Source organism: Onychostoma macrolepis, chromosome 22, assembly GCF_012432095.1.
Source record: "Onychostoma macrolepis isolate SWU-2019 chromosome 22, ASM1243209v1, whole genome shotgun sequence".
Lineage (NCBI taxonomy): Eukaryota > Metazoa > Chordata > Actinopteri > Cypriniformes > Cyprinidae > Onychostoma > Onychostoma macrolepis.
This window is the reverse complement of record NC_081176.1, coordinates 38246049-38269310: the sequence shown is the minus strand read 5'-3', so window position 1 is coordinate 38269310 and position 23262 is coordinate 38246049. Positions and strand designations below refer to the sequence as shown.

General features: G+C 33.3%; 2 protein-coding genes and 1 long non-coding RNA gene across 3 annotated transcripts; 2 read left to right on the top strand and 1 right to left on the bottom strand.

Moving 5' to 3' along the window:
- The first annotated feature begins 1616 nt into the window (after positions 1–1616).
- Positions 1617–6661, top strand: LOC131530219 (SLAM family member 9-like). The gene is made up of 3 exons (XM_058760374.1): positions 1617–2094; positions 2531–2812; positions 4935–6661. Exons 1-3 carry the CDS (start codon positions 1851–1853, stop codon positions 5060–5062), a joined length of 654 nt encoding a protein of 217 aa, XP_058616357.1. The 5' UTR covers positions 1617–1850; the 3' UTR covers positions 5063–6661.
- LOC131530222 (uncharacterized) lies at positions 6660–10053 on the bottom strand. Its single transcript, XR_009268339.1, has 4 exons — positions 9837–10053; positions 9524–9577; positions 8395–8488; positions 6660–7293 (listed from the first exon to the last, which is right to left on the bottom strand). It is a non-coding gene; the product is annotated as an uncharacterized LOC131530222 (long non-coding RNA).
- Positions 10054–11979: 1926 nt separating this feature from the next.
- On the top strand, positions 11980–16107 carry LOC131530218 (SLAM family member 5-like). The gene is made up of 4 exons (XM_058760373.1): positions 11980–12334; positions 12455–12781; positions 13082–13369; positions 15738–16107. The coding sequence occupies exons 1-4, from the start codon at positions 12292–12294 to the stop codon at positions 15863–15865; spliced, it is 786 nt and encodes a 261-aa protein (XP_058616356.1). The 5' UTR covers positions 11980–12291; the 3' UTR covers positions 15866–16107.
- Positions 16108–23262: the final 7155 nt, after the last annotated feature.

The following is a 23262-nucleotide window of genomic DNA, read 5'->3' as shown; positions in this document are numbered from 1 at the left end:
CAACAATGGTGACAATCAAAAGCTTCATGCTGCAATGCATGCTGGGTACCAAGTCTCTGTGCAGTGAGTGCACTTTGACCTCACATTAGTATGAGCTCACAGTGAGGGCGCTGTGAGGTTACACTTTTAGCTCACTGTTACTTCACATTGTGACCTCATCACGAGTATCCTGTGAGCTCATGGTGACATCACTGTGAGATCAAATTGTTGACTGGGAAATCATCATTATACCAAGGAGCAGGACGTACAAAAGAAACAGAACGTGACTTTTGAGGAGCAAAGGTATCCAGGCCAGACAGGAGAACAGAATTTTACATGGAAACCTTTGTCTCTAATGGATCAGACAAAGAAAAACTACTTAATGAGGAATCAATAAAAACAGAAAAATCAGAAAGCTCAGATCTCCATTTCCGATATGTCATAATACGAGACAAGGAAATATTAACACCAGGTAAATACAGATCAAAAAAGATTGCCAGATGATCAGACAATCCCAAATCAACAGTAGACAACTGAGACACAAGAGAACCTCTTGAAATCACCAGATCTAAAATATGTCCTTTGTTATGTGTAAAACAGTCAACAAACTGATTCAAGTCAAAGCACTCCAGTAAAGACAAAAAGTCTTTTGTTAGAGCAGAATCTTTTTTGTCCATGTGGATGTTAAAATCCCCCTGAATAAGAGTTCTCTCAAATTTGAGGCACAAATAGGACAACAGCTCTGCAAATTCAGGTAAAAAGTCTTTGTTTGCCTTAGGAGGCCGGTAGACTGTAACTATAGCAGTAGGAGAAGACTCAGAAGTAGTCAGAACGGGGCATTCAAATGAATTAAATAAAGGAGCAGCTACAGGACTTAAACTGTATTTTTGATTATACAACACAATGATACCCCCACCTCTACCAGAGGATCACGGGAGATCAAATAACCCGTAGCCAGCAGGAGTAAGTTCGTTAAAAAGCAGACCATCCGACTGCTTGTGCCATGTTTCAACCAGACAAAGAATAATGTTGTGCATGGATAAGTCCTTTTTGATAAAGACTTCAATATTCCATAAAAATAGAAAAAGTCAATTTTGATTTCATGCTGGTTTTAATGAAAGATGACCTACATATATTAGTGTCAAAGGATCACTGCACTTTTGCTTCTGTTGTGTGATGAAAGCACAATGAGTAAGTGCTGCTTATGTGTCCAGTGTAAAATAATCATAAATGAACCGGCTCTGTCCAGTTGGGTTTTTAGTCCAGTGTTTATTTCTGTGGAACATTGCTGGGGTGTTTTTCAGCCGCATTACCTGATTTACACTATTTAGCTTCCTATAACCCTCACCCCTGGTTTCACAAGGCCTAGTCCTAGACTGAAATGTAAGTCTGAGCTGTTTCAACTGAAAGAAACTGATTGGTCTTAAAACATGTCAGTGCCTTTGTTTTGTCTCAAGATGCACACTAATAATGCTTTTTCTAAGGCACATTTATACAAATGTCTTAAATGTCCTAATTGAACTATGGCCTAATCCTGGTTTAGTCTAAGAACTGTCTGTGAAACCAGGCCTTAATCTGCTTCCAGCACTGAAGGGACCAATCAGATTCAAGATGGGACAAATGCCCCTGTGGCCCCACCCACAGACCCAGCTAACTAAAAATAACACTTCAGAAAATATGAATCCCAGGCTACTTTTGTGTCTGTGCTGCTGTTCTTCATGATCTATTGAAGAAAATCAACAAACTTATTTAAAACCTTTAATCTCAATCTGTGTCTCTGTTCATCATGTGTGTTTGCAGATGCAGATGCAGTGGAGTCAGTGTCAGTGCTGGAGGGAGCTTCAGTCGCTCTAAACTCTGGTTTTACTGAAATGATGGATGATGATCTGATTCTGTGGAGGTTTGGAGCTGAAAACACTTCAATAGCTCAAATCAATGTAATGGCCGGCAGCATCACTGTATATGATGATGTTCTTGATGAGAGATTCAGAGACAGACTGAAGCTGGACGATCAAACTGGATCTCTGATCATCACAAACACCAGAACTGAACACACTGGACTCTATAAACTACAGACAAACAGCGTGAGCAAGAGCTTCAGTCTCACTGTCTATGGTGAGCTAAATGTTTGTTTTATTTAACTTTAAAGTAGATGTATCTTAACACTTCTATTATTTTGTTTATTGATTATTAAAATGACTAGATAATTTTAATTAAGCATCATTTTCCTATATGATATTTGTTCATAATGTGTAAACAATAATATTTTATAAATGTAGAGAGAGGAGTGAAGATCACTGTCATGAGACTGACTAATGCTGCAATAAACACTTAATCATCTACTTTTTATTTTTATTTTTTTGTAAAGCTTGGTAAAGTAGATGCATCGCAACATTTTAAATGTTTTAATCCTTGATTATTAAAATAAGTAAATATGAATCTTTTGTAAATGAATAGAGTAATGAAGATCAGTGCTGGCGAGATACTCACTGACTAATGCTGCAATAAACACTTGATTCTGATCTATTCTTTACTCGCTCGTGTCTTTCAGCTCGTCTGCCTGTTCCTGTCATCAGCAGAGACTGTTCTTCATCATCATCTTCATATTTTTCATTGTTGTGTTCAGCAGTGAATGTAAGTCATGTGACTCTCTCCTGGTACAAAGGAAACAGTTTATTGTCCAGCATCAGTGTGTCTGATCTCAGCATCAGTCTCTCTCTACCTCTGGAGGTGGAATATCAGGATAACAACACCTACAGCTGTGTGCTCAACAATCCCATCAGCAACCAGACGAGACATCTGGACATCAGTCAACTCTGTCACACATGTGCAGGTACAGCAGCGCATGTGCATGTATTCACTGAATTCATTTGTTGATTTTAGGTGCCAAAAATGACTAATTTTATTTATTTATTTTTCTGTGGAGCACAAAAGGACATATTTTCGAGAATTTTTTTTTATTAATGCAAGAAAAGATTATGGAGTTGACATTTAAAAAAAAATAAAATAATGTTTTGTACATAATACAAATGTATCAACAATGCACATTATATCAACTGAAAAAGTAGGAAAAGATTGAAAACAAAACATCAGAACATGAGGGCAAGACATTTAATCCTCAATTACAGTATACAAAAAAGTAACTGCAAATTGAAATCGTTCTACTTGCTTTATTATTTATTGACAATACAATGGTATTAAGATAATTTAAAAAAAAGTTATTTCCAAAAAAAAAAAAAAAAAAAAGAAAATGCGGTTTGTTGTTGGTAAACTTACATTTGTGGATATAAAATTTGCAGAGAAAATAAATAAACATAATACATTTGTTTAGAAAAAAAAGCATTGTTTTTAGTGGAGTCAGATTCATAATGTACTAAAATAATGTCTTTAAAAGTTATGGATACATCTTGCTGGATATTATCATTAATAAATGAGCCAATATTTTTCCAGAGTTGTTCAGTATAATGATGAGTCAAGAATAAATGAGATACAGTTTCTGTGTGAAATTGGTATGAACATCTTGTATGAACGTTAGTCTTATATTTCTTCATAAAATATTGACAGAGAAAATTTGTTAATTAATTTGAAAGATACTTCCTTTACTTTATTAGGGAGGAAATATTAAATTTTTAAATAAAGTATTCCAGTAAAAGATTACAGGTGACAAAGAAATAACATTTTCAACAAAAATAGATATAACTGCATAATTTCTATCTTTTTTAACAGAAGAAAATATTTTACCTGTAGTGGTCTCTATTGGCTCAGGAAATGAAGCATTTTTAAGTGGGGGGGTGATTGTTATTTTTAAAGAGCATACTGATTCCTGATGGAATGAAAAGATTTATTTATGCTTTCCTAATAAACACTCAACAAGAAGGGAGTATATTTTTTACTGAACATATGATAGAATTCTGACGTGAGGCCGTCTGTGCAGGAGATTTATTTGATTTTAACGAATTAATTGCTTCTTCAGTTTCTTTTAAAGTAATGGGAGCATCACAAGCTTGATCAATATTATTTAATTTGTTTATGGAATATAATTATTAAAAAATCAAAAGCATGTTGTTTGTTGAATTTCGATGTGTGTAAATCATTATAAAATTTGGCACAAAAATTGTCAATTATTTTCTGGTCTTCAATCATAAGCTTTCCAATCAGATTATTATTATTATTATTATTTGTTGCTTTTCCAATCCCAAAAAAAAAAAGGAATAATTTTGCTCACCTTGATGGGATAATGGGCAAGTTCAATATTTTTTTCAACATTTTTCAAGTTCAACGCTGATTTAAATAGAAGATCTGAACATTTGCATATTATTAAACCAATTTACTCCTAAATGTTCGGAAAAATTTACCGATTACATATTTTGCTAAATCCCAATTACTGCAAAAATTATTTTCCTTGTTTGCTTTTTTCCAGTAATTGCAAATTATAAAATCTATGTTTACCCTTACTTACTAATGTAATTAGGTAATTACTCTGTATTATGACACCTTAAAATAAAGTGTTACCAAAAATTATTGCACCATGTAAAAAAAAAAAATTTAGAAAGCTGAGTCTCTCTCCAGCTGTCAACTAAAGAAAATCGTTCCATGAACGTCTTTTAATAAAGATTTGAATTATCAGGTGACTTGGAGGCCATCTGTCTAAGATTTTATCCAAAGCCACATTGAAATTGAAAAAGAATTTGAGTAGCCTATTTGGTTAGTAAATTTAGCACGTGTTCTTTCCACTGTTCTTGTTAATTAAAACCATATATATCAACAATAACAGACATTAAATTTGAAATTTCTATTACAAGGCAAATGTAATGCCCATCTGGGTCACAATCAGAGCATACAATCTTCCCTTTAAAATGATTTTTAAGGATGCAGACACCAGCTGATTTATTTTTTTTATTCCATGAGCCATCCATAAATCTAAACTCCACTTCATTTGTTGTTGTTTTTTCCAGAAGTTCACATCAGTTGTTGTGCTACTGTTGAAGCTGTGATCCGATTGGTCGTCACTGCTCTGATGGGCGTGGCTGCTGCAGCTGCTGCTGTTCTTCTGGTCAATGATGTCAGATCTACAAGAGCTTAAAAGAAAACAGAACAGATATCAAAAATATTGACATATTGGAGTTTTAATAGTAAAAATTAAAATATGTGTGGTCTAATTGTTTAGTGATGGCAAAACGAAGCTTTGCCCTCCATCTAGTGGCCAAAATGATGAATATTCTTTTAATATTTAATTTTTTAATGCCATCCATTTTACACTTCTTTGTTTTCATTTTTCCCCTGCTATTTTCATTTTGTTTCATTACTATATGCAGCAACCCCACAAATTGAAAACTGAATATTACATACTGAAAAGATGAACGATCTATGAATCATATATTAAAGGGGTGTCATAATAAAGATATAAAACAGCATTAAACAGCATATTTAAAAAACACATAGACAATGTAAATGGAAATATTTTATATACCTGTAAATTCTGAAGATTTTGGAAAGATTAGTTTGGAAAGATTTTGAAATCTAAATTAAGTAAATTTTAAATATATGTGTCATCCGAATATTTATTTAATTTTATATTTATTTATGTTTGCACAAAGAAACAATAAGGTTCAAAGTCACTTTCCACAACCGTATCCTGCTCTGTTGAGCTGTGGTGGAACAAGGATCCTTCATCTTATTATAACTCAAGTGCTTGTGATGCTCATCTGCTGATCTGAATAAAAACATCATACATTTTCCTAAATGAGTCATGGATAGTTGAGCGCATATGTCATATATGTGTACATTCATACAAATAAGTATTTCACAGATTGATGAATATCACCCCTTCAAAGGGGTGGGAAAATTAGTTGATCAATGGATTGAAAGTTTCTCCAATTGACTGTTTGTCCACCAGGAGGCACTCAGACTTTTGTCTCATTGGACACGTGATTTAAATGCTCAGATTCAGCAAGATATAAAGACTACAATAAAATGCCAGAGATCTCATTATTAACTCAAACATTTCTCATCAAAACCAAATTTCACAGGCTGCTGGTCTCATAAACATTTACTGTTTGACTTCTTGTAGCAACATTGGGGAAAAAAATAAATGCAGTTCACTGAATGTAATGTGAGCAGCTCAGTTTGAGTCGAGTTAAACCTGCTGTGGTCTGATGTATCTTCATCTAATGTGGTCTGATCTGTTGGTGGACGAACAGCTCCTGCATCAGTGTGTCTATTATGAGATGAACGCAGTCAGTGTATCTGTCAGTAGTTTGTGGCTGAAGCATTTCTTTATTTTCTCTCCTGTTAATATGAACCAAACATTCTGACTTCTGTTCCATATAAAACATATTTACAGTTAAATAAAATTAATCCAACAGTCAATTAAGAGTCAGAAGTCAAACAAGACATCATGAATAATTAATAAACTACACAGATTGACATCTGATTGTCTCACAACCCAGCTAACAAATTTATGTTCTGAGAACGTTTTTGTAACGTTCTGTTTTGGTTGTGGGAACGTTATTTGGAATGTTCCAAAAATGTGGAAATGTCCAGTTTGCGTTACGTTGCTAGAACGTTATTTGATGGTTAGCATAACGTTCCTACAACGTTCTTGCAACCTACATTTCACTAAAAATATAACGTTCTATGAACGTTTATTTGGAACATTCCAAGAACGTTAAAATGTCCAGTTTGCTTAATGTTCCTAGAACGTTATTTTTTTGTTAGCATAACATTCCTACAACGTTCTTGCAACCTAAATTTCACTAAAAATATAATGTTCTATGAACGTTTATTTGGAACATTCCAAGAACGTTAAAATGTCCAGTTTGCTTAACGTAGCTAGAACGTTATTTTATGGTTAGCATAATGTTCCTACAACTTTATTTCCACCTACATTTTCTTAAAAATACAACATCCTAAAAACATTTATTTGGAACATTACAAAGTTTAGTTTAATAAAATGTTATTTTAAGATTAGCAGTATTGCAACATTTGCTTTCAACATCATTTTTATTAACACAACCTTCCAGATACGAGCAAGTATATAATTACATGTGCATTTCAACAGGTATCTGAATTATTAAAGATAATCACTTTCAAAAAGTTCATTAACACATTGAACAAATTGGTGAAATTTGCATATCATGTAAAATAATAATAATAATAATATGTAGTTTAATATTTATGACAATGAACTATAACTTCACAGCTAAATATAAACTATCATATTAACATTTAATAATTGAGGACTTCTATATGAATTTGAGTGTGGGGTGTGGGTGCTGAAAACTGTGGTCCATGTCCCGTCTCTCCACGCTCCATCTATAAAGTAAACAGATTGGCTGAGGTTACAAAGTGATATTACAAAATGCCTATAAAATAATTAGTGTGGCTATGCCAAAAAAATTATTAGGATCTGTGCTGTGAGTTCTACAAATATTACATTACTCAAGAGTCAAAGGTAGTTTCATTTGACTTGGCATATGTTACTTTCATTGACAAGCTACTTTCATAGCAGCATTAAGAAAAATGTCTTCTGAAGCATCATTAGATTAAGAAAATATAAACATTCAAATAATACATTTTCATCGTGTCATTTCCAAAAAACAATTTTTAGGTCAACATAAATTGACCTAATTTATTCATCTTGATAGGTATACACATGCACACTACTGGAAATACGTCATAATAGGGTAGTTAAGTCAACTGCAATTTCCATTTTATACCAATTTGAAACAGGAAAATCCTTCAAATATAGATAACATTTAGAAGTTATCAATAAAGTTATTAAATGGCAAAAGTTGCCTTGTTACATGTTATTAGCTAATAAACTGTTACATGAACTCAGTTAAGGAAGGAAACTCAGAGATAAAACAGGTAAGATTAATAGGTTCTAGTAGGTGTTTCTGGGTAGGGATGCTAGCATTGAACCATTAACTGACAGTAAGAATTGTTGCTATTAATACATCAGTTAAATTGTTAAAGAATAATTTGTAATGTTTTCCTTTAAAAAAAAAATGCTGCATGGATTAAAAAAACTGCATTGTCAAAATGGCATTGAGAGCAAAAAAACAAGTTACACGTAAGTTGTTAGTTAATCCTTTAAATTTTACAGGTATTCAGAAACAAGATAAATAACAGAAGGTATAAGTAGCTATTATTATGTCTCAAAGCCTAAACTATAAACTTTTGAAGCTTGAAAATAAAGACTGTCTAGACTTCCAATGGAAAGACAAAATGATGAATGAATATCAAAAATAAAACATTCGTTTGAAGATGAATGAAATTCATTCAAAATGAATTTGGAAAAACATGAGGGTGAGTAAACCATGACAGAATTTAATTTTTTTAACTATGCTGATCTCAGCTAAAATTTTTAAATATTGCCAAGTAAATATAAAGTTGTCCTGACATGTGTCCTACCTTGTGCATCTTGACAATATCTGCAGAGACTACTTTTCAGATAGTAGTAGATCTGCCAGGATCATAACTTGAATGGCTGATGCCATTATTGTCCCTGAAGACAAAACACAAAATTAGAGAAATTTAACTCACAATTAAGCAACATTTATGGACAGCTTATTTTTATGAATCATAACAAGACAATTTTTAACCACTACAAACTTAGCATTAGCAATTACCTGACATCTTTATAAAAAACAAAGCAACTTTAGGATAAGGGAAAGTAGAAGTTTTATTAACTATATTAGTTAAGTATATAAATGTATAACTATAATCAGAACTTAAGACTTCACTGGTATTCTTCTGAAGCAACACAAAATACCAAAAGACTTTGACGGAATGACAGACAAACTGAAATTTAAGATGTTATTCACTCTGCCAATTCAGTCTGAATCAAATTGGTGGCACACTACATTACATCAAACATGACTGGTCTTTAGATGTCATTCTTGTGGGATGTTAGTTTGTTGTTTTTCATCTGTATTGTGTAACGTTATTCACGATTTGATCAATCTTTAGGTTTAAATTTCAATCTAATATTCACAAAACAAAAGTATACTATTGCTTCAGAAGACTTAACATTTGTGCTGCTGGTCATTTCTGGTCATCATTACATCTGCATTAATAGCAATTCATCAAAATATAAAAACTGAAGAACGATGAATTTAAATAACTGTTTATAAGGTGACAAATTACATCTTGTACAACACTAAAGCCCATCAATTTGTTTAATGTGAATACTACTTAATTTATTTTAGACCCATATTAGTATCAGCCGTCTTGTTGCAAATGACCCCTCGCTGCCTTTGCACTGAAAAGATTGATTTCAAAAGCATGACAACAATTTGTTAGTATGAATTTTAAGAAAGACAACGTGAGGAGCAAATAACTGTGTAAAATGTTAACTAAGGTTAACAAAACAGCCATTATAAATGCTCCTCAGCCCCTTTGTTCACTGCGTTCGGCGGATTTAGTAAACTTGATCAGCATCACATGGATATTCTAGATGAAACTGACAAAGCGGATAATAAATAATGATTAACTAAAAGTTTAAACGTATTGTAATACAGAGAATATGTCTTTGCTTTACCTTGCTTGAGAACTGTGGCGCGAGTGACGGTTAGAGATGACGACATCCTGTCAGCTGTGAGAACACACACACACACACACACACACGCACAAGCACACAAATCTTAATTTATCACTGACAAACTGTTGTGTATAACATTGCATATTTAACACTTGCCGTTGATAACTTTGATGTGGTTGGTTGTTAGCTCCTTGCTTCTTTGCTAGCTAACATTACAATGATAACTGAGCTGGTTAATCTTCAGATAAAGTTGACAAAACACAAAATAACGTTCAAAAGTGCTTTAAATAAGAATACAGAAGTGAATGCTTACCTATTATTTTCCGTGACCGCGTCGCGAGCCGTCCGGCTGTGATCCCGTCCGTGACTGTGAGCTGTGGGGGAGGGGCGGATGTGACTGACTGTAAAATGCGCGCGGTTTTTGAAAAATAATATTTTGTCTCGAGTAAAATTAATTTCTTTAAAATGATTGATCTATGCTTAATATGAAGCAGATTGATGTATTTATTATATTATCTTTAGTTATGAAGGCTATTTAATTAATATTGAGAGAGATCAAACGTGACTTCTCGAAAAACAATGTTAGAAATCATGAATTAAGCTAATTTTTAGATTAAATTAATTTATACTTATTTAGATTGAGTTCCCCTTAACCTAATGAGATTTTGAGTTCACATCACAAATATATATTGAGTTGAAATAAAAAATTTTTTGTTAAATTAACTAATTTAATTTAGCAATGCCACTGATTTACAGTGTATGACATTTCACTATAGGCCTATGACTTCAATAAGTTATAAAATATATATAATTAATAATGATAAAGTATATAATTATAAAAGATTCAGTGACTCATTCAGGTGATTTGCCACATCCTAATCGAGGTTGTAGTTTCATATTTAAATACATTTTATTTTTCTATCATATTCGGTTCTATTCTATTCATGTTTTATATAGCCTATAAGTTGTTTTTTCTTTTTTTCTAAACATGTTTCTCCCAACATTATGGTAATGTTCATAAAGTAGCCTGCAATCATAAGGACATGAATACTGTTCTCAGAATGTTTTGATAACAACATAATATTTAGCATTTAATTATTAATTTAGAAATTATATTACATTACAATAACGTTCTAAGAATGTTGTTCTAAAAATGTTTTCTCTCAACATTATGAGAACGTTCATTAAGTACAAATCAAATCTTAAAGACGTTCCAAGAACGCTGATTTAAGAATGTTTTCTCTCAACATTATAAGGACGTTCATGAAGTACAAGTCACGTCCTAAAGACGTTCCAAGAACGTTGATTTAAGAACGTTTTCTATCAACATTATGAGAACGTTCATGAAGTACAAGTCACGTCCTAAAGACGTTCCAAGAACGTTGATTTAAGAACATTTTCTATCAACATTATGAGAACGTTCATTAAGTACAAATCACGTCCTAAAGACATTCCAAGAACATTGTTCTAAGAACGTTTTCTATCAGCATTATGAGAATGTTCATGAAGTACAAATAACGTGCTAAAGACGTTCCAAGAACGTTGATTTAAGAACGTTTTCTATCAGCATTATGAGAATGTTCATGAAGTACAAATAACGTGCTAAAGACGTTCCAAGAATGTTGATTTAAGAACGTTTTCTATCAGCATTATAAGAACATTCATCAAGTAAAAATGACGTCCTAAAGACGTTCCAAGAACGTTGATTTAAGAACGTTTTCTATCAACATTATGAGAACGTTCATTAAGTACAAATCACGTCCTCAAGACGTTCCAAGAACGTTGATTTAAGAACGTTTTCTATCAACGTTATGAGAACGTTCATCAAGTACAAGTCACGTCCTAAAGACGTTCCAAGAACATTGTTCTAAGAACGTTTTCTCTCAACATTATGAGAACGTTCATTAAGTACAAATCACGTCCTCAAGTCGTTCCAAGAACATTGTTCTAAGAACGTTTTCTATCAACGTTATGAGAACGTTCATTAAGTACAAATCACGTCCTAAAGACGTTCCAAGAACATTGTTCTAAGAACGTTTTCTATCAACGTTATAAGAACGTTCATTAAGTACAAATCACGTCCTAAAGACGTTCCAAGAACATTGTTCTAAGAACGTTTTCTATCAACATTATGAGAACGTTCATTAAGTACAAATCACGTCCTCGAGACGTTCCAAGAACGTTGATTTAAGAACGCTTATCAACATTATGAGAACGTTCATTAAGTACAAATCACGCCTAAAGACGTTCCAAGAACATTGTTCTAAGAACGTTTTCTATCAACGTTATAAGAACGTTCATTAAGTACAAATTACGTCCTAAAGACGTTCCAAGAACGTTGTTCTAAGAACGTTTTCTATCAACGTTACAAGAACGTTAACAATGTTATAAGAACGTTCCAAAAACATTATTTTAATAACGTTTTGTACTAACATTAACACAACTTTTAAAGAACGTTAGTGAATGTTCTGGGAACGTTCCCTGTTAGCTGGGAACATAAGTAAATACAAATCTAAATTAAAATTCATGACTTCAACACTTCACTCTTCTGCTATTAGTTTTCATGCAGGACCAGAATTAATTTGAAAATATAATGCGATTGATCATGTTCACGACTTCCTGTGTTAAAGGAAATGGTCTTGTGAGAATAAACTGTGACGGAGGTTCAGTCTTGTTGAAGAAAGACCACAAACACACACAGCATCAGATGTGCTTCAGACAATATAAGGGTTACTATATCATGGGATTTAAGTGAACTGATAAAGAAAATGTTTCCCATATTAATTTTGCTCTGTTTGTGGCGTCTGGATGGTAAGTGTAAAATGTGTTTTATGACTTCAGTTGCTTCTTTTCTGGTAATATATCACTGATTAAATTATGTAATACATCAAGTGATTTTAAAGATTTAATCTGTGACAAACTCTTCTTCAGGTGTGTTTGCTGATACAGATGCAGTGGAGTCAGTGTCAGTGCTGGAGGGAGATTCAGTCGCTCTAAACTCTGGTTTTACTGAAATGATGGATTATGATCTGATTCTGTGGAGGTTTGGAGCTGAAAACACTTTAATAGCTGAAATCAGTGTAATGGCCGACAGCATGACTGTATATGATGATGTTCTTGATGAGAGATTCAGAGACAGACTGAAGGTGGACGATCAAACTGGATCTCTGATCATCACAAACACCAGAACTGAACACACTGGACTCTATCAACTACAGACCAACAGTGTGAGCAAGAGCTTCAGTCTCACTGTCTGTGGTGAGTTAAATGTTTGTTTCATCTGATTTTTTTTTTTTTTTTTTGTAAAGCTTAGTAAAGTAGATGCATCAAAACATTTACAATTTTTTTATCCTTAATTATTAAAATAAGTAAATCCTTGGATCATTTAAGCAAATAAATGTCCTCTCTACTACTTGTCCAAATAACAAGTCCATGATAAATATGAATCTTTTGTAAATGTATAGAGTAATGAAGATCAGTGCTGGCGAGATACTCACTGACTAATGCTGCAATAAACACTTGATTCTGATCTATTCTTTACTCTCTCGTGTCTTTCAGCTCGTCTGCCTGGTCCTGTCATCAGCAGAGACTGTTCTTCATCATCATCATCATCATCATCATGTTCATTGTTGTGTTCAGTGGTGAATGTGAGTCATGTGACTCTCTCCTGGTACAAAGGAAACAGTTTATTGTCCAGCATCAGTGTGTCTGATCTCAGCATCAGTCTCTCTCTACCTCTGGAGGTGGAATATCAGGATAAAAACACCTACAGCTGTGTGCTCAACAATCCCATCAGCAACCAGACCACACATCTGGACATCAGTCAACTCTGTCACACATGTTCAGGTACAGCAGCGCATGTGCTTGTATTCACTGAATTCATTTGTTGATCTTACCAAGAGAACTTAAGGTGCCAAAAATGACTAAATGGTTATGATTATTATTATGTTCTGTGTAGCATAAAAGGACATATTTTCGAGACTTATTTATTAATGTAAGAAAAGATTATAGAGTTGACATATATATATATATATATATATATATATATATTTTTTTTTTTTTTTTTTTGTACATAATACAAATGTATCAACAATACACATTATGTCAGAAAAGAAGTATTATCAATTTGTTTAATAATTGCAACAGGGAAAAGTAGAAAATGAAAACATAAGAACATGCATTTAACCATCAATTACAGTATACAAATTAAAATCATTCCAGATTAGAATTGTTCTACTTGCTTTCTTATTTATTGGCAATAAAAGGTGTTTAGATCCTTTTAAATTCTTTCAAAAGAAAAGAAAAGAAAAGAAAATGTGGTTTGTTGTTGGCAAACTTACATTTGTGGATATAAAATTTTCAAAGAAAATAAATGTTTATAACAAAACAAGCATTGTTTTTAGTGGAGACAGATTCATAATGTCCTAAAATATTGTCTTTAAAAGTTATGTATGCATCTTGCTGAATAATAAATGAGCCAATATTTTCAGTGATGAGTCCAGAATAAATGAAAGACAGTTTCTGTGTGAAACTGGCAACATAGACATCTTGTGTGAATATTACTAATATTACTTATATTTCTTCATAAAATGTTTAACGGGGTAAAATTTGTTAATTAATTTGAAAGATACTTCCTTTACTTTATTAATGATTAAATATTTTTGTTGCAAAGACCATATTTGTTTTTCCCCCAATTTAAATGTTTATATCAATTATTCCAGTAAAAGATTAATTTACAGGTGACAAAGAAATAACATTTTTAATTAAAAAGAGATCTACCTTCATAATAGCCATACAGCCATATCACCCTGCAGCCCAAGACTGGTTACTCACTGAAGCTAAGCAGGGTTGAGCCGGCAGTACCTGGATGGGAGACTCCTGAGAAAACTAGGTTGCTGTTGAGGTGTTAGTGAGGCCAGCAGGGGGCGCTCACCCTGCAGTCTGTGTGGGTCCTAGCGCCCCAGTGTAGTGATGGGGACACTATACTGTAAAAAAAAAGCACAGCCGTTTGGATTAAACGTTAAACCGAGGTCCTGACTCTGTGTGGTCATTAAAAATCCCATGGCACTCCTCATAAAGAGTAGGGTGTAACCCGGTGTCCTGGCCAGATTCCCTCCACTGGCCTCCTAATAATCCCCATCCACTTGATTGGCTCTATGACTCTCATATTTTATCTCTAGTGGTCTCTATTAAAAAGCTTGATCGGTATTACTTAATCTGTCTATGGAAGATAATGATTCAAAATATAAATCAAGAGCATGTTTGTTTAATTTAGATGTGAATCATTATACAATTTGGCACAAAAACTGGCAATGATTTTCCTTCAATCATAAGCTTTCCAATCAGATTATTACTATTATTTTTAATTTGCTGCTCTTCCAATCTAAAAAAAGCAAGAATTTTGCTCACCTACATCCAACTTAAACAAATGCTCCTTCAGCTTTTTGTTTGAAAACTCATCTACTATAGTTTTATAATGGGCAAGTTCAACCTTTTTTGCATCAGATAACACTGATTTAAATAGAAGATCTGAAATGTTGCATATTATTAAACTTTCATCATTCATAATTTTCATAATTTTTTTTTCTTTTTCGACAATTTACTGCTAAATGTTTGTTCAAATTTACCAATTTTACATTTTTTGCTAACTCCCAATTGCAGCAAAAATATATTCCTCATTTGCTTTTTTTTCCCCCAATAACTGCAAATAATAACATTTATTGTTTCCCTTACTTTGTTATAATTAAGCAATGAAACATTCAATTTCCAATAGGAGTTCTATGCAAATGAGCATATCTGAAAAAGGAATGAATATAGATGCATTTGTGATCAGAAAGTGGTGATGGAATAATTTCAGAAATGGTATTATTTAAATCTCTGGAGATCGGCAACAAATCGATATGAGACTGGTTTGAAAGAGAATTATGAAAAAAAAATAAAAATAACAATAAATTAATAAATAATAATAATAATAATAATAATAAAATTTGAGAAGGATGAGATTCTCTCCAGCTGTCAACACGTGTTCTTCCACTTGGTTAGTAAGTTTGGGATTTCTATTACAAGGCCCATTTGAGTCACAATCAGAGCATACAATCTTCCCTTTAAAATGATTTTTAAGGATGCAGACACCAGCTGAAGAACTTGCTCCATGAGCCATCCATAAATCTAAACACTTCATTTGTTGTTGTTGTTGTTGTTTTTGTTTTTTCAGAAGTTCATGTCAGTTGTTGCGCTACTGCTGAAGCTGTGATCCGATTGGTCGTCACTGCTCTGATGGGCGTGGCTGCTGCAGCTGCTGTTGTTCTTCTGGTCAATGACATCAGATCTACAAGAGCTTGAAAGAAAACAGAACAGATCAAAGATATTGTGACATATAATGGAGTTTTAATCATACAGATGAAAATATGCGTGGTCCTGTTGTTTAATCATGGCAAAACAAAGCTTTGCTCTCCATCTAGTGGCCAAAATGATGAATATTCTTTATTTAATTTTTAAATTCCCATCCATTTTACATTTATTTGTTTTCATTTCCCCCTTAATTTATGTTGATATTTTTTATTTTGTTACATTATCTGCAGCAACCCCACAAATACACAAGTAAAAATATTTATGATTTTTATCGAAAACTGAATATTACACACTGAAAAGATGAAAGATCTATGAATCATATGCCTATATTTTAATTAAAAGGGTGTCATAATGAAAACCTAAAACAGTTTTAAGCAGCATATTTTAAAAACCACATAGACAATTTAAATGGCTATATTTCATTAATAATCTATATTAATAAAAATTGAGATGTGTGATTGAAAGGAGTATTTGATGTGATGTGTAATTGATCTCCTTCTGGCAGATAATGTATAATGTGATTGCTTCTTGTATTATTAAAAAAAAAAGAAAAAAAAAAAGCAGAACAGATAGAAATATTGTGAATGTTAATCTGTAATAATGATTTACACGTATGCATTTTCAGATGCTTTCATCTCAAGCGAATATATGGTGTACGCCGGGGCCATCTGGTGGCCAAAACGTGGAATATTGATTAATATTTCATTTAATTGGCATATATATTGTCAATTACAGTTTCTTAATTTGTTACATTGCTTTGCAATTTTTTTTTTTGTTTTTTTTTTTTGTATGGAACAACGATACAAATGCTTTAGAAAGACAAATAAACACCATTAAATTAAAATTGAGTAGCACCAACTGATACACATCTATGAGTCATATATAAGCCTATATTTTTAGTTTAAGGGTAATATAACTGTTTAATATAATTTTGCAGTGGTTTTTCTCATGATGCTGTGATCGTAGTTACTGTATATATATATATATATATATATATATATATATATATATATATATATATATATATATATGATGTGTTAATTTTACATGATTGATAATAGCAGCCCTGATTCTACAGCTTGAGATCCAGCGATGTTAAGATATCTGAAGGATTTATTTAGATCTAGTACTTTAGCACACAGACACACACAGACATCAACAATATGTGATTGAATCTCAACAACCATGACAATCAAGAAATTCAGATAAACAGATCAACTCTGAACATCACAAAACAAGCAACTAAAGTCACACACAAAAACTAAAGAAAAATAATGTTGTGACAACATGCCACTGGAAATCTGAAGAGGACAAAAGCCTTTTTATTATTTTACCATTTAATCCTTTTTTCTCATGCATGAATAAATATGAGGGCAACATATTTGTCCAATTCATTTTCTCCATAAAGATTTCACAACAATGTCTTCTAAAGCACACATACAGGTGAATTACATTACAAACTTTGATTTGAATGAGAAAAAATAATTAATTAATTAAAAAAAAAAAGAGAAAATGTGCAACACTCTAGGTATAAGTGCACATAATTAGCATGTGATGCAAAACTTGCCATGTTTCTCTAATTACAAGAACTTTTTTTTTAAATCTGAATATGTAATCCAGATTACATGCAAAACTACAAGAAAAATCAATCAGATTGCATTTTAAAATCCTCATAATCAGATTACAGTTACATTTTACCGGATTATATTGGCATCGATTGACTTTCACTAATCATTGATCTGGACAAAAGTCAGGACAAAATTATTTAAAACCTGAAAACTTAATGTATAAAGTCATTGTTGTTTTCATGTAATGCAGGGATTCCCAAACTTTTTTGTCAGACAAACCCCCCTGACTTAAAACATACTTGAAATCCCCTGAGATTTTGAACAAGTTACTTCAAAAGTAAAAAAATGTCCTGTGCATAAAGTTATAATAACTGTGTCATTCAAGTATTTATTTACTTCTTTTTTGCACAAAGAAACAATAAAGTCACTTTTCAGATCCTTAACCTGCTCTGTTGAGCTATTGTGAAAATAAAATGTGAATCTTATTATAATAACTCCTGTAATAAAGTGCGTGTGATGCTCATCTGCTGATTTAAAAAAAAAAAAATTACTAAATGACTAAATGTAAATATATACTCTACATTAGTGTACAGAAAGAGATATTATAGCCAAAAAGAGTTATTATATAAAAATCAAATCAATAGAAAATATTACAAAACCATTTAAATGAAAACAGTGTATCTTAGTCGTGAAGAATAACACCCCTTGAAACCACACAATGATAAAATTAAACAACAATAGAAAGCATTGCAAGAGCATAACACACATGAATAAATGATTATATGATTATAATTGAATGATAGAAGCGACTTAACCACACCAAAACACAACTCTGTTAAGTTAAGAGGTAGCACTTATTACCTTACAATTAGTGCGTCCAGTGTTACAATTAGCATTTCATCAAGTTAAATCTCAAAACCAAAACTCAGAATAAATATGTTCTTGTAAACTGGCTTCAATGTGAATATTTTTCAAAGCTGTAAATAAAGAGTAGTGTAGTATGTTTAACAGTGAGGATTGTTTCTGCAGCATTCCCCTTATTTTATAATCACACTTTTGGGATACTCTTTCTTCTTCTGTAAGAAAACAATGAATCACGGAGGTAAAGAGAGCAATTAACAGTGTCATTTACAGTTAAAATCAGACAAAAACAGCACATCTGTCATCTATCAGTGAATCAGATTCTGTTAAAAAGATGTTTTTTGTCGTCCTGCAGGTAAAATCAAACACAAATCTCAGTGTGATGTAACGTTAGTTTTCAGTACAGTATCTTTCCTCATATGGACATTAGTCCTTCATACTTGTTTTTCTCCCTTTCTGCTGTGAAAAAAAAGTGTTACATATGCACACAATTAAATGATGGAGGTCATTATCAGGAAATCTTTGAAATGTTGCAACTGACTAATCTGAATCAAGTATTCCAGAGAGCCAAATAATAGTTTTGCATAAAGCACATGATGTTTCCCTCTCACTATAGTATCTGCATGTAATAACTCACCATTGAAGAACTTAAACTTAGAGTAAATCACACCAGCAGCAGCTACAACAGTCAGCAGCAGAACAGCAGCACATATTCCTGCTACAGCAGCTGAAGACAGACCTGAATCTGGAGAGAGAGAGAGAGAGAGACAGTCATTAGTGAGAGAGAATATGACAGTGTGTTTATATTCCATATTCACTAGATGGACACTTTTGCAAGTCCAAAAAGCTCATTCCTCTGTTAAAACAATAGGGATTATTTCATAATGGAATAGTTTATGAAAGATTTAGGAATAGTCTGGTTGGGCTCTAGTAATGTCAAGAGACGGCTTTTCACTCTTTGTGATCACATGATACAATTGTCGCATGTCAAACGTGTTTAGGATAAAGTATGACAAATTTTATTTATATATTTTTGAAATGTAGTATTTTGTGTTCAAATGAAATTCATGTTTTTGAAAGAACAACAGCAAAATCATTTTAAGTGAACCATAAAGTTAGCTCCCCTTAAAAACAAAGCATTTATAATATACTGAACTACATTATGTACAGTGTGTAAGAGGTAAAAAAGGAAGGGTGAAAATATACCCAAGTCAGACTCCCTCTTCTCCAGACGGGACTCTTCAGCGGTTTTGACTTGATCAGACAGAGCAGCTGGAATAAAAATGAAGAAAAGAACACAAAACACATTGAAAGAACATGACATTAAATCGATGTTAAAAAATTCTGTTCACTTGTATAACTGCAGGAAAACCTTTTAGAAAACATTCTCCAATGCCATAATCCTGTGTGTCATTGAAATGAATAAAAAACAAACATGAAAAAAACAAGAAAAAAAATAAATGATGTGCAAGAATTATGATTTTGATTTCATAGTGACTTCAAAGAAACATGAACCATCAGTGATAATTTAAAGTACTTGTTTTGCATACCAGAAATCTGTCATGTCCGGCGCTGTATGCATGGATGCAGCGCTTAAGTTAAATACTGAGTGAGAAATAATAAAATACTATATGTTAAAACGTGTGCTCTTATCATTCTGTGGACACAATCCCGTGAACTTCGCCCCGATCGGGAGCTGTATATGCACATGTGAGCTCATCTGTTTTCAATGCAGTTTAACCCTTGTGAAAAAGAAGTGTGCTTAATTGCAGTAAAAGTGTACTTTTTGTGTACTTCAATTATTAAAAGTATACTTTTTAAAAAGTGCACTTGCAGATAATATAATATAATCTAAATTAAAGGCCACTTAAGTGTACTTAAAGAGAGTACACTTTAATGACAATAGGTCTTAACATACTTAAGTGCACTTTTTAAAAATGCACTTTTCTAATAATGTCTAATTAAGTATTACTTATACATTTTACATAATTATGATTTTATTGTGTTTTAAATAAGTACACTTATTTTGATATATTTATCAATATACTAAACCACATGTAAAATAATTGATTCTAATTTCAACTTAAGTGTGTTCTTCAAAATTGTTAATGTATTTTAAATGTGTTTAGTCTATAATATATAGACTAAAGAGTAAAGCCAACGACAAAAATGGAAACAACCCTGCTGGACACTGCTCGGGACTGGAAAAATGCAGGTTGATCAGGACCAGAAGCTCAGCTTTCTACCTGGGATAATTACAACTAACCTCAGGCCAGACCTAATACTGTGGTCAACCTCACAAAAGTCCTTGTTCATCGTGGAACTAACTGTGCCATGGGCGGCTGAAATTGGTGAAGCAAATGAACGTAAAAGGCTGAAGTATTCTGACCTATTAGCCCGAGCAGTACAATGGGGCTGGCGAACCCAATTGCTCCCCATAGAGGTTGGGTGCAGAGGTTTTGTAGCCACGGCAACAACCAGGCTACTGAAGGGGTTGGGAGTCAGAGGACAGCCCTTATGACAATCCGTTAGGTCGCTGTCAGAGAGGCTGCTGAGCGAAGCAGCAACTGGCAGAGGCTAATGACTTAGAGGGGTAAAAGCAGAGGGGAGCGCACCTGGGACGACAGGTGTTGCTGTTGATCCCTTTGGAGGTGTCGTGGGCCTATCAACAAAACACCAAGGAAGGAGGGTGCCCACCTGATGACTCCAATGAAGTGATTACCCCTACTCTCCACTCAAGATGTCAACAAAGTGACGATTGTTCTAAGGGATTGTATTATCAAGTCCTACACGCTCAACAGCTCATGAAAGTCAAAAATCCAGTATCTCAAAATATTAAAATATTTTCTAAGATCAATCAAAAAAAGGAACTGCAAAACAGAAATTTCAAGTTCTTTAAAGTATGTTCATTTATGCACTCAATACTTGGTCGGGGCTCCTTTAGCGCAAAATGACAGCATCAGTGAGGTGTGGCATGGAAGCGATCAGCCTGTGGCACTGCTGAGCCTTCGATATGAAAATACATACCGTGGCATTGAGATATAGTGTGAATTAATAGAACTTTTTCTAAATAGTTTTCATAGATAGGCCTATCGGAGTAAGCAAATACAGCATATCTGGGCAGCTTTTAGTGGGCAGGAATTATTGTAACATTGGACTGATAAAAAGAAGCGTGAACAAATGAGTAATAGAGTGTGAAGAGATTTGTGTTATTATAAGTGCAATTATACCATGAAAGAAAATTCTAATTCACACTCGCATGTTGTCAGGCAGTTTTTTGTGCGTGCGCACTCAGTGAAAGCGTGAAATGCTGACAAGTAGGCCTATACTTCTCTCGTAGTGGACTTTGCAACTTTCCATATTTCACATACTTTTGAAAATACAGCATATTCCTGATAAGTGCTCATTGTCACAGTATATGACAGCTTTCTTTGACGATGGGGTTTGGCATCATGGCATCTTTGCTTCCAGGCGGAATTGTCAACAAGCTTGGCCCCCCTTTGGCCCCCTAAATTTGGAATCATATCACACCAAACAATTTTGGGTGAAATGCTCCGTTTGTCCTGTAAACTATATAAAAAGAAAAACAGCTGTTAAATTCAAATCTGGCTGGCACAGAGCCAGAGACACACGTTTTTAAAGCACTGCGCATTATAACCAATCACATACGATTCTGTTGAGCTTATGAATGCAAGGACCAATCAGAATCGTTCAGATGAGTCATCGCCGAAGCGCCGCTGTTTCGTCACCGCGCGCGCTCGCTGACTGAATTCTCAACAAAGTGAAGATGTACTAATGTAAGTAAGATATTAGTTTCACAGTGTAAACAGCTTTAGAGATTATTATGGGAGTTTTTGAGAGTGCTTGAACTCGCTGGACTGAAGTGAAAATGTTCTTTGATAATGTAAACGTTCTTTGCTCTTTTTGTACAATGAAAGTGTTATGGGCTAATTAGTAACTTACAATGTTTTTATTAAATCCACATAAAATACAAAGTCAGTCGTATTATATGTTTATGGTGTGACATCTGGTACTTAAGTGAAAAGAGGATTTTTATGCAAAGTTAATATTACACTACTTTGCCTATCGCCCATTATAGATCAACTAACATAATCTATAAAGGTACAAAATGCATTTACTTACACATATTTGAGAATCGAGATATTTCATGATATATTTTGGGTATATTTCGAATAAAAAAATAATAATACATAAGCCTATATCAGTTATAAAGTGGTATTGTGGCTGCTATGTGTCATATGACAAGCATGAAGCCCCCCTACCCCGCCCCCCCCCATACAAAATTATTTGTCAAATAAATGAAACATGATGAAATATTCATTTGAGTTGAAATTGATATAGATTACTTCTAGAGATTGCAATGATACATGACATGGTGAAAAATGACTGAATGAATAATACTTAACGTAGTTTAGGATGAATTTTAAAATTGTGCCCCCTAAAAGCACAAGTGGCCCCTGTCTGGCCCCCCCAGTTACTGTGGTCTAGAACCGCCCCTGCAAAGAAGGCTGTGAAAATGAATCTGCATTGTTAATCCTTTTGATCGTTTATTTAAAAAAAATCACAAAAATCTAACCTTTCATTGGATAATAAGAATTTAAAATGGGGGGAAATATTATTCTGAAATAAATGTTTTTTTTCTAATACACATTGGCCACAATTAACGGCACCCTTTTATTCAATACTTTTTGAAACCTCCATTTGCCAGTTTAACAGCTCTAAATGTTCTCCTATAATGCCTGATGAGGTTAGAGAACACCTGACAAGAGATCAGAGACCATTTCTTCATCCAGAATCACTCCAGACCCTTTAGATTCACAGCTCCATGTTGGTGCTTCTTCTCTTCAGTTCACTCATTTTCTACAGGGTTCAGGTCAGAGGACTGGAATGGCCAGAAGAAGCTTGGTTTTGTGCTCAGTGACCCATTTTTGTGTTGTT